The sequence below is a fragment of the Macrosteles quadrilineatus genome, unplaced genomic scaffold (genome assembly GCF_028750875.1).
Source record: "Macrosteles quadrilineatus isolate MER2022 unplaced genomic scaffold, UCM_ALF_1.0 Scaffold_8__2_contigs__length_117827958, whole genome shotgun sequence".
In the NCBI taxonomy this organism is placed as follows: domain Eukaryota; kingdom Metazoa; phylum Arthropoda; class Insecta; order Hemiptera; family Cicadellidae; genus Macrosteles; species Macrosteles quadrilineatus.
The window spans coordinates 92,615,169-92,627,449 of record NW_026542601.1 but is presented as its reverse complement, the minus strand read 5'-3'; the positions used below and the strand labels follow the sequence as shown (position 1 = coordinate 92,627,449).

The following is a 12,281-nucleotide window of genomic DNA, read 5'->3' as shown; positions in this document are numbered from 1 at the left end:
ACACCAAGGATTTAAACACCAAATTTACAATATTCCTTGACGTTGCTTTCCCAAATAAACTACAAAAAAATTATAAAATTCAGTGTAAGGGTAAAATCAAACTGGACAAGGAGACAATAAATATAAAAAACCAAATGCTTGATCTTTATGTAGAAACCAAAGACTTAGACTCAAACCACCACCTTAGTCAAAAATACTTACACTTACAGAAATATAATAAGGCAACAAAAATCATATATGATTCATGATATAATAAACCAATCAGATAATAGAAATAAAGCCATCTGGGATACTAATTAAAGAAAATCTTCCAAACAAACGTAGCAATACAAAAGAAATCAATCTTCATAATGAAAAGGGGGAAATAATTTAAGACCCACAATAAGTTGCTAATGTCTTTAGGCCTAATAATTTGTTTACATCAGTTAGTATGCCATCAGATAAGAAAGGCAAGCCCAATCATATAAAGCCTATTCCTGATTCTCTTTTTCTTAAGCCAAAAAACAAGACCGAAGTAGAAAAGATCATAAAAGATATGAAAAATAAACGGTCGGCTGGAACAGATGAATTGTCACCAAACCTGTTAAGAGAAGATGCAGACCTCGTATCTAACCCTCTACCTAATTTAATCAATGCCTCCTTTGAATGTGGCCAGTTCCCAGATGCCCTGAAAACGTCCATTATTAAGCCACTCCATAAAGAAGGAGATCGCCACCTCTGCGACAACTACAGACCTATAGCAATAACATCATCTATATCTAAGGTATTTGAAAAGATAATACTACTAAGACTATTAGAATTTCTTACAAAAAATAATATTATTTCAGAGAAGCAATTTGGGTTCACAAAAAAGAAAGCCACCACAGATGCGAACTGACCTTATCTCAAATTTAGTAAATTCATTGGATGCATGGGAACATACAATGGGCTTTTTTCGATCTGAGCAAAGCCTTTGATATGGTGGATCACGCATTGCTTCTTGATAAGCTTTCTTGTCTTGGAGTGCGAGGGCTGGCACTGCAATGGTTTAAGTCATTCATTACAGGACGGAAGCAGTTTGTGATGATTCAGGCAGTGGATGACTTAGGATATCTGTATACCTACCGCTCACCCCATTGCGAGTCTGCTTGTGGCGTGCCTCAGGGGTCAGTCCTCCGTCCGGTGTTGTTCCTTATCTTTGTGAATGATCTTCCATCAGTTGTAAATTCTGGAAACATTTGTCTGTTTGCTGATGATACATCGCTCTCGGTTTCTGATCAAAATTTTGATGAACTCAAAAAAAAGGCCTTTTTGCAAGCGAGCTCCATGATGCAGTGGTTCGAGAACAACTCATTGAGTCTAAATGCCAGAAAAACTGAATTTTTTCTATAAGTTCAGCTGGGAAAAACAAAAACAATCTCCTTTTGAATGATGTTGAGCTCGAAGCAACTGATCAGGTTAAGTTCTTGGGATTGGTGCTGATAGAAACCTGCGCTTTCATTCCCATATTGACACTGTGTGTAGAAGGATTTCTTTGGGAATCTTTCTTCTCCGCCAACTTTCTAAGTTTGTAAAATGTGATGTTCTAATTACAGCATATTATGGAGTGATTTTCCCGCACCTGATATACACAGTGCCGGTGTGGGGGTGTAAGGGTGGGAACCTCGATACTGTGTTTTATAACCTAACCTAACCAACCAAACTTGCTGATAATGAAAAAATCGAATGAAGGTTAAATTCTGTCCGTAGAAAAATTATGAATTCCAAAAATTCTAACAAAAGGTGTACATTTAAGAATAAATGGTATTCAAAGCAAAATCTTTGACAAAAGTTTATATAAGCAATGACATTGGAACACAGGACCTCTTGCATATCAGCCGAGCACCTTATCCACTACACCATAAACACCGATGGCTAAATACCGACCGGACACCTTATCCACGTCCGGGTACCGGACGCTTATCCTCTATGTTCGATATGTATGGGTACCGGTATTCATCCGATAAGTTAATATATCGTAGGTTCTCTGTGAAAGTCTACCCAAGATGACCATTGCATGTATAATTTAGGCCTAACTACGTCAAGTTTAGTACCTCAATAAGGAAGAAGTATAATGTAGCCTAGATGGGCTAAAGGCTAATGTGAAATTTTCCCTTATATCACTAGCCTATTTAGTGTTGCAGTAAGAGTAGGGCCTACATACTATAAATAGATTTTTAGGAACTTTGCCAGCACAGGACTTAAGTTGGGCTTAATCCATCAAGCATAAGAGCATTCTAGCCTACCTACTTTGTGAAAGCTTTATCAAATGGAAAAATTTAGTGTAGTTTAAACTTCTTTGTGCTTAATAATAAGCGTGAATTCAAGCCTACATTTAAAAAAGTAAACGCACTGGCAAGAAAGTTATAGGTATTCAGAATTAACTAAATCGCCTACAACAGTAGGCTAATTTTATCTATCTCTTTTAATGTAAGAAAATTGGCTGCCTAAGAACCAGATAACCAGACTAGAAATATCTCTTATCAATTGAATTACATATCTAGGCTATAAAATAAGTTAGGAAAGTACTGTAATTAGTTCTTACCTGTGACTTATGTATACTACTTGTTTAAGGTTAGAAATTTGTTGTTCCGTTACGTGAGGTTATGAAGAAAAGTAATAAAAACATATGACTACAAACACATACGTAATTTATCAGCTGCTGCTGCTGCTATAACCACCTTGTAGCAGTGCAGTACATTTGCAAAATTGTGTATTGAAATAATTGAATTCTGAAGTTCCTAGTTCTTGCCAACCCAACACAAAGAAAATATTAACTGTAAACATATATATATATATATATAATTCCATTAAACGTATATACCACGAATACTACAGAAAAGACCCGGTATGGATCATAAACATTAACAAATGACGTTTTTGGCCCGAGAGTAAACAAAACCATGTGTTAACTAATAAATGTTATTAGTATATGGGTTTTGTTTACTTTCGTACCAAAAATATCATTTGTTTATGTTTATGATCCATGGTGGAAGGAAAATACATAGTGTGCTATCCCGTCATTTGCTGACGTCACCCAGATTGCAAACAAAAAAATCAGCTGATACATTGCCATTTAAGTATATTGTTTTGATTGGATTGTTATTGTTTTTATAATTTTTCTTGGTAAAATGGTGTGTTTGCAATTTGAATGATGTCAGCATATGATGGGGAATAGCACACCTATGTATTTTCCTTCCGCATGTTTATGATTCATACCGGCATTTTTCTAGTATTAGTACTAGTAGTACCTATATAGCAGTAGTATTAGTAGTATTCTAGTATTAGTATATTTCTAGTATATATATATATATATAGTAGGCCTATACATATAGATACTTACAAAGTAATGAATTTACTTTTCCTACAGTTACCTAACAATGTACATGTTCTCTCACTGATTTGAGAAAGCAAAGTGGCCAATTCGCTCATCAGTGAGACAATGTTAACAATTGTCTCACTCTAATTACTTTGTCTCACTCCAGATTTGCAACGTGAAGGCACGAAATAGTGAGCGCGTAACATGCAGGCAACGTATGCGCGCGAAATACGTTGGCAGCACTGGCTGTAAATCAGCTGGTCAGCTGTTGTATTGTACTATTGTATTTGTCACTTCACATTAAATGTTATATTAAAAGTTCACTTCTGTGTAAAAATAGGTTATGTTTCTTCACCAATTTATTTGTTTTATGGTAACTGTAGGAAAAGTATAATGTGCAACTCGAGTGCAAAGTACAATTGCCTCACTCGAGAAACCATTCCTCGTGAGTAAAGATTTCTCTCGAGTGAGTCAATTGCTCACTTTTCTCACTAGTTGCACAAATAACTATTTCATTGGTTGGAAACGATTCTTCAGGACAAAATTGAAAGTTCTATTGTATAAATCGGAGATAGTTAAATAGAAAATAATTTTAAATTGGATCTCTTATTGTTGCAGTATTATATTGTTATGCTTACCTATATATTGTTGTAGACTACCTACCTTACATTATATGCTTTGTATTTAAGTCTTATTTGCATGGATCTGATCCGGATTATTAGGTTAAGTTGTGTTAAGAAGTCACTTTCTTGAATTCCAACATTTTCCAATAATTTTATTTCAGAGTTGTTATTTATTATTAGCCATCTTGTAGCCGTATACATTGCAACTGTGGCCCATTGTGAGAGTTTAATATAAAACTGACCTAATTAATACTGTTAGGTTTTTAATTCTGTCATTTTGGGTCCAAGCTGAAATCCAATTTTTTTAAAGTTGCTTTTTGATCTGTGCAAAAGTTAAGGCCAGCTTAAAAATAACTGTCATTTTATTATAACAAAGCTGTAAAGAAGCTGTATTTTTACTGCAAGAAGCCAGCTATAAAAAAGCTGTATTTTTACTGTAAACCAGCTGTAACTAAGCTGGATTTGTAAGGTAAGCTAGCTATAAATTAACTATAAATAAACTGAGTTTCAAATGTAATCCAGCTGTAAATAAGCTGTATTCTTACAAAAGACAGCTGGATACCAACTTGAATGTTCAAGCTGGAAAAATAGCTTGAAATGGAATACTCTTCGATGTTTTTGTTTCCAGCTGTGATACAGCTTATAAAATGTGACATTGGTAGTTGGCAACAAGCTGGAATCTAGCTTGTTGTGCTATCTGGGAACTATATATATTGATCAAATGTTTGTAGCAAAGCACTCATCACTGTACATCAAAATGGAATGTCCATCGGAATAAAATTTCCATTTGGCTGATTGGATTTACACTAAAATGCCTCCTTAAAAATATCACATTAAGAATTCTAATCCCTATTTAAAATGAATTAGTTTAACGAGTACTTAGGTTTGCTGTAACATGGAGAGTAAAAAAGGGTGTTTTGTTGTAAAATGTTAATAGTTTAGTAAAAAATTGATGTATTTCCAAATTCGATCAAAATATGTTCACAACAAGCAAACTAAAACAGTTAACTTATTCCCCATAAGAATAACATGGGAATTTTCAATTTAATTATTTTTTTTTTTATTATCTCCATAACCATTAGGCACACAATAACGCTTGAAAATAATAAATTATTTGTTTTTTAAGCTCAAAAAAATAATTTGGAAAGAAATTGTGAAATTTTGTAGTTTAAGGGTCAAAAATGGGAACCCCTATTTTTACCCCATTAAACCCCCCCCCCCCCCCCCCCCATAAACCCCTGTTCCCATAGTCCGATCATGCTGGTTCGCAAACTCGTTTGAATAAATGTAGGTTTACACGTTACAAAATTTAATCAAAATCGGATGATTTTTGCGTTAGTTATTGTGCTAACGGACACACACACACACACACACACACATAGGTAGCTGGTAGCATTTAAAGGTAGAATGTTAGGTAGAATGTTATGTTAGCAGTAGAAAGTTTATATTATAAACACACCACATGAACAGTCCTTTGGAATTTTTATTTCAAACAGAGTAGACATCAAAATGCATTATATGCAGGTATGTAATAACTATTATCATAGATAAAACATACTCCTCAGTAGATTTCCCATCCTTATGGTACAGCTGACGCCAATTTTACTGTTAGTTCTGACCGGTGTACTGAAGAGTCTTTGTTTTGTATACAATTTGTTTCTTATTATTTCAGTAATTTAAAACCTCGTTTAGGCATATAAAACTATCTAATCATAAACAATAACTTGCCCATTAGCTATATAACCAAACAGTGAAGCACAAATCATGAGAAACTAACCATAAAATAATAGAAACAAATTGTAGACAAAACACGATATCTACAGTACACCGACAGAACTAACAATAAAATTAATACTTTTCAATGAAATGGCGACCATATAGTAGGGATTTTAAGCCAAGTATGAATGGAGATGGTAGGATGAGTGGCGTGATCTTGCAGTCTTGTTAGTGACTAAGGCCGGCTTATTCCTTAGACACAGCTGTTAATTAATAGCCCATACAGCTAATGGCAACTAAGGGACCTACAGTTTATAGTGGAATCCGAACCACATTTTTGCCTTGGTATATACAAATTGGTATAATTTTCAGGATAGTACTGTGGATAGTCGTAGTACTCACTCAAGCTGACGTTAACCCACACCAGGTAGTATCGCATCCACAGGGCATGCCTATAAATATCCACAATTTGTAACCTCCTAGTAGCTGGATTACAGGGCTACGCCACCCGTCCCAGTTTTTTGGCTTCAGCTGTTCCATAAGAATGGGAAATCTAAGGAGTATGTTTTATCTTTGCTATTATACATATTATAAACTACAAAAATGTTAAATGATAACTCAAGGTAGGGTAACCCTTGAGACCTTATAATTTGTACAAAAATAATTACTAGAATATATATATTAATGCTTAATATATATATATATTATTACCAATTAATAGGTAATAATATATTATTACCAATTAATAGTTAATAATATATACGTTTATACTCAATACTAATACTTTATGCAAACGTTTGATTAAACATGTTTTAAAATCTTTGAAAAATAACTATAACATTCTTGAAAACTTATTAGGCCTAATTTACTAAATGTAAGACACATACAGGTAGAAAATGGCTGGACTGCTTTATTACTGGATTCTATTTTTGACATAGAGTCAATATAACTATAACACGATGAATTTGTTTTCTAAATTCGCATATGTTCCTTTGCGGCACGTTGAGCCGCACAGGTTCACTATAGTTTCTTTATATTGTTTAATGTAATAAAATAGATGAAGAAATTGGAACTAGGCAATCCCAATTTACAAATAACAAATAATTAATTTTCTTATTTGTTTCAATATGTTACATATTCACATAAAATGGCTACTGCTACAAAATTATGAGTGCCTAGTAGTATGAGTAAAATTAAATACAAACTAAAAAACTATAAAAATATCATTCAATGATTCAAATTCATAATATTAAAGAAACCGTATACGAGCAAAATATAAAATCAATACAAATGTATTTCCTTTTATTTGATTTTATTCTTTGATCCAAGAACAAATTATTCGAATTTAGAGGTCATTAAGGAGCTATCAGGAGCATTTAGGATATCTATGAACCTCCCTCAGGACATTTACCTTACAGATTAACAACAAAGAAAGCCAAATTATACCATTAGTCAAAATAAGGATTAGAATGTTAGAAGCATTTTGCCATGGCGGGCAGATGGTTGTGTTTGGGGTTGATTTATATATTAGTGCTTTGTGGTGCAATTGCAGAGGATTTTACACCTGATGAAAATGAGGAAGAAGGTAAACATAACTCGTTTTTCCCTAAATTCTTTTGAATTTTTAAGCTCTAGATGTTTATAGTTTATACTTTAAAAATATCAAACAACTTGTTGCGGTTTGTGTTGTGTTGGTTCTATATTATAGAGTAAATGATAAAACAACTTGCAACACTTTTGACATTCTTACACTTGTACGTAAACATTTATTACAAGATGGGAAATAAAACATACGTTACAACTACAATTGATTCTGAGCTGTCAGATTACAGATTATGATTATTATGTAGAAACGTGTTAAAAGACATTTTGTATTATATTTGTACAAGTACAAGTCCTTAACATCCTTAGCTTAAATAGGGGTTGAATTTACCTCAACACTAGAAATGTGTACGAATTATTAAGAATTATAATAATTTGTTTATGAAAATCAGAATTCTTTTCAGGCAAACTTCTATTATTGTTCATCTCAAGAATTAATTACATATAAAATTATAAACCATGTAGATAATTATATTGAATTTTTGAAAATGTAATACTCGCCTTCTGATATATACAACAAACGTTATGTTGTTTTCATGAGCTTATTACCTAAATTTGAATACAACAATTTTGTTGTAGAAAAAGGGTCATTTTGAGAAAAACCATTTTGAAAATTTCAAATACACACAAAAACAGTTTTTTTCGTATTTAAGAAACGATAAAAAAAAGGAAAGCTTATAATGTCCTCTTTGGAGGCAAAACCAATTTTTGTCTGAACTCCCGCTAGTTTTCATTATTAAATAATTGTTTTATTGAAGCATGTCGTAAAAATCACATTTCAGAAAAGGGACCTCTTGTCGGCCCTATGTTATTTCTCCATAAAATAAGAAAAAGCAGGTACCTCAAATTTTGTGAGATATTTTATTTTCTGTACACTGAACTTTGTTGTGGTTCTCTAAATTTCCTCTAGAATGTAGGACAATTCAATTTTTGGACTACACCGACTACACTTGTTTATGAAGTGAATATTAGAAATGGGACCTCTTGTCGTTATGGCAAAATAACATTGAGCGACAAAAGGTACCTTTTCTCAGACCATGCAGAGGCTAACAAGATGATTTATTTCGACCTTTTACATCTTCAATTTGACATTTTAACTGGTACTTTCCTGTTCTATGATAAATGAGGTATAACAATCAATAAAACCCCGAATTTCGATATTTTCGACCTTTATTACTTATATCGTACTAAAAATGTTGCATCGCCGACAAGAGGTCCCTTTTCGCTTTCCACATCACATATAGATTCATTTATCATGATTTGTATTATTCTTTTTTGTTTGAGCGAAGAATTTTTCAAAATAGTTTTATCCAGCCACCCTGCCGCTAACTACAACTCTTTTTCTTATTAAAACAGATTGGCCAGAATGTGACATCAACTTTCTCCAGGGGAAGTACTCGATAATTCACCCCAAGTTCTGTGACCGTTTCTTCGCCTGTCAGAATGGTGTTCCTTATTTAATGCAGTGTGAGGATGGATTTGGCTATTTACCTTTCCGGGGCTGCAAGCTTTTACATCTTGTCGACTGTACTGGTCGACCTCAACTGCGTAAGTTTCTTTGTTCTCATTTTTGTTCATTTTTAATTTTATGTGTATTCTACACCTGCAAAGGTTTACTATGTGTTACATTTGAGGGTGTGTCTAGTCTAGTGGTTTGAGCTCAATATTTCTATCCTGAAGTTCTGGGCTCAAAACTCACCAATCACCGGTAGCTTCTGTCTGGTAATGATGCGACCTTAGTTTAAAACCCAGCTTAATCTGTAGTAACCATCTATAAAGTAAACAGCATGAGAAATCTGGCACATACTTTTTACCATGGATTAATATACTCGATCCCTTATTTATCATCCTTAGATCAGCAGAAGACAATTTTGAGTTTTAGTTTCTCTACTGTACCAGGTATATGGGTATTAGATAGAGGACGTTTTGTCCTCGATTGTTTATTCTTTTTAGTTTGACAACTACTGTAATAAAAACAAGCCCATGGGGCGTAGCCCAAGGGAAATAAGAAAATTAAATTGTATAATATTGCATTGTCTTCCATTTGTGAGATATGTATCAAGTTTCAAGTCCCTAGCTCATCGGGAAGTTAGTATAAAATTGGTTGCAAAATTTGTAGCGGACAAGAAAGTGACCTAATAAAAACGTTTTAAAATACTACCTGACTAAATAAAAAGGTTTATATGTGTCTCTTTGATTGCACTATGGTTTTAATACAAAATTAAATCAAACACACTCTACCTGTAAAATTAACCATAAAAAAGAGACACATAGTAAAAGCAAACTCAAGTGTAAATGATGAGATACATACAAAAGCGTCAGATTCAACTTGTTACTGTGAAATCTTATTAATATAAAAATGTGTGTTTGTTTGAAGTTCAATCACGCATTAACTACTGCTCGGCTTGGGATGACAAACTGGTATGGTGATAGCTCACATTCCTGATTAACATATAGACAGATTTTTATCTCAAAAATCCTTTTGGGCTCCACCCCATTGGCTCTGGAGTTTCCCATGTTAACCTTATGAGCATTCATATTTAAAAGGAAGAATTTTGTCAGCTGTGTAAACTACACAAGTTGGTTCTATGATATTAAATAGCATTAAGAAGTTATATTGTTTACCAACAGGGTGCAGCACTATTAGTTTTTTTTAACCTTTATGACAAAAGCTAATTTGAACCAACTAGCAACAAAAAGCATACAATGAGAATGAGACACTTACTTTTTTTTATTGTTTAGGTGCTGTGGTAGAACATTATGGCTGTGGTAGATGTGCTATATTATAGCATACGGTAAATTAAAAGAACCAAATTTTCTTAAACCGTGTCCTCTCCCATTGCAAACGCAAAGCCAAGTATAACTGCAATAAGCATATTATACTCATACGCCAACCCCGGTACTCTGCTAGTGTTTCATATATGTAACTGTGTCAACTTTAAATGTTTTCTTAATTTTATTAGTCAAATCTGACATTCTTCATATGAAGAAAGAAAATGGCCTTTGTACCGCCTGATGATGGCTCCATGTATGAGCTGAAACTAGTTGTTTTTGAAATTTGATTGGATTGCTTAGTAGGCGTTTAAACCTTTCTTAATATTTGGCAATCAGGAGGCTAACATCTACAATGCAAAAAAATACAGTCTGTATATTTTACAATTGGATGATAAGACTACTTGCAATGCCAAAATTTCATGGTTTTTTGTAACACTACAACACCTCCAAAACTTGAAAGAAAAGCCTTGTTTTAGAGAGGCCGAGAGGTAATGCCCAATGCCCTCGGCTCTATGGGATCTTCAACGACCCCCGTGGATGCGGCAGATTTTTCAAATGCGTCAACGGAACCGCAGTAGAGGACAGATGTGCGTCTTCACTCATGTTCGATGATGTCAACAAATTCTGCCGAGATGCGACGAGGGAAGAAGCAGAGGCTTGTAGGGAACCTGCGTTGATAGGCTGCACTTCAGGTTAGATTTTGATTCAATATTTTTTTGTAGCCTACCTAGTAGTAGTTTATAGTATGGTGTTAAATTTTTTTTATGGTAAAACTTTAGTTTATTTCAATATTCTAGACATTCATACATTTTTAAATTTAGGGCAGAGATCCATTCACTTTACTTTTGTCTTGGATTTAATGTTTTTTTTTGTTTTTTTTTAAAGGCTATCATATTACGGTATATCAAATCAAATCAAATTATCTTTATTCACTTTATACATTTTATATACATGAATAGTGTCAAAATATATTTCACAACATTATGCGTGAAATATATATTTCATTCGTGACATTATATATTTCACAATAGTCACACAAAGTTGTTTTGGTGGCCAAACTCAAGGGATGGATTTCCACTAGATTGTTTGGATGGATTTACGATCATAACGTGATCCAGTTGTTGAGACTAGGTACTTAGTTAACAATTTTTGCCTTTGTATAATTGATAATAACCAAATAATGTTTCAAATACTAATGTAATGACAGGTAATTCTAGTTTTGGAAGAACGACCAATGGTTTTGTACGTAAAGGTTTGTTTTCATGTAAAATTACCATGTTATTTTCAATCTTATTCATCCTTTTGTGTTGTGAAGAGTCCGTGCAAACACATACACACAAATAAATGAACATCAATCAAAACATTAGCAAGAATTTAGTTAAACAGTAAAACTGTCTGTGTCAAATACAGTAATGCTCATGGTATTTCCCGTCAGATGGGAGTCATGACACAGTTATCACAAATCAACTCTCAACAGCTCCATTATTGAAAAGAATTTGTAGTCAAAACTACTGGTTATCCAGCCATAACTAAGATCACTTGACAGAACAAAAAATAAAAATATTTTAACCTTTTATATGGTGACCTTTTATACCTATAAAAAAAGGCCTTTTTGACAAGAGTGACTAGATTTATTGGGCAAAGCCAAAAAAAGCTTTCTAAAACTCCTATCACTAAAAGCCAAATCTTTTGCCTGCTCAATGCAATTCTCCTCTAAATGAACTGCACTCTATTAGCATACTTTTTTGTGTTAAGTTTAAAACACTGGATGTTACAGATAACACCAATTGCTCTTGGTTCAACTGCCCAATTGCAGATGTTTTACCATTCGGAGACCATTCCCGGCACCCGTACCCCGGCAACTGCCACAGGTTCATCATGTGTCTGAAAGATGGAAGTGTAAAAGTCGGAGGCTGTGAGGCCGGGAAAGCTTACAACCCGGTTTCAAGCACTTGTGAGCCGGAGAATACTGTGCAATGTTGATCATATGTCCATAAAAATTATAAATACACCTGTATAAGTTTACTTACGCTCAAGAATAACAAAATATTTATTTTGACTCTTATAAACAAACAGTGCAATACTTTCCTGAATTGACGATGAAGTAATTTACCCGAGTACGAATCATAGGATGGTGAGATAGCTTAACGTAGGTTTGTTATTTAAACTGGTTTTTAGTACGGTGCAATTAGCCAAAAAGATGGACTAACCTCAACATCAAAAGTGAA

General features: G+C 33.7%; 2 protein-coding genes across 2 annotated transcripts in view; one reads left to right on the top strand and one right to left on the bottom strand.

The window, feature by feature from the left end:
• The window catches only part of LOC129001708 (uncharacterized), an 18,650-nt gene extending 16,049 nt beyond the window's left edge, over positions 1 to 2,601 (bottom strand). Inside the window, exon 1 of the mRNA XM_054429102.1 lies at positions 2,564 to 2,601. The gene's annotated coding sequence lies outside the window, so the exon portion shown is untranslated. The remainder of the gene's footprint in view (positions 1 to 2,563) is intronic.
• Positions 958 to 12,281, top strand: LOC129000575 (uncharacterized). The gene is made up of 4 exons (XM_054427536.1): positions 958 to 1,200; positions 8,667 to 8,826; positions 10,530 to 10,745; positions 11,831 to 12,281. The coding sequence occupies exons 1-4, from the start codon at positions 958 to 960 to the stop codon at positions 12,034 to 12,036; spliced, it is 825 nt and encodes a 274-aa protein (XP_054283511.1). The 3' UTR covers positions 12,037 to 12,281.

What these genes read in the sequence shown, in the direction of transcription:
- LOC129000575 (XM_054427536.1), top strand. Translation starts at nt 958, where the DNA reads ATGGTGGATCACGCATTGCTTCTTGATAAGCTTTCTTGTCTTGGAGTG. An exon ending in TGAATGATCTTCCATCAGTT is followed by an intron (nt 1,201 to 8,666) that starts GTAAATTCTGGA and finishes AACTTTCTCCAG; the next exon opens with GGGAAGTACTCGATAATTCA. An exon ending in GTTGATAGGCTGCACTTCAG is followed by an intron (nt 10,746 to 11,830) that starts GTTAGATTTTGA and finishes TGGATGTTACAG; the next exon opens with ATAACACCAATTGCTCTTGG.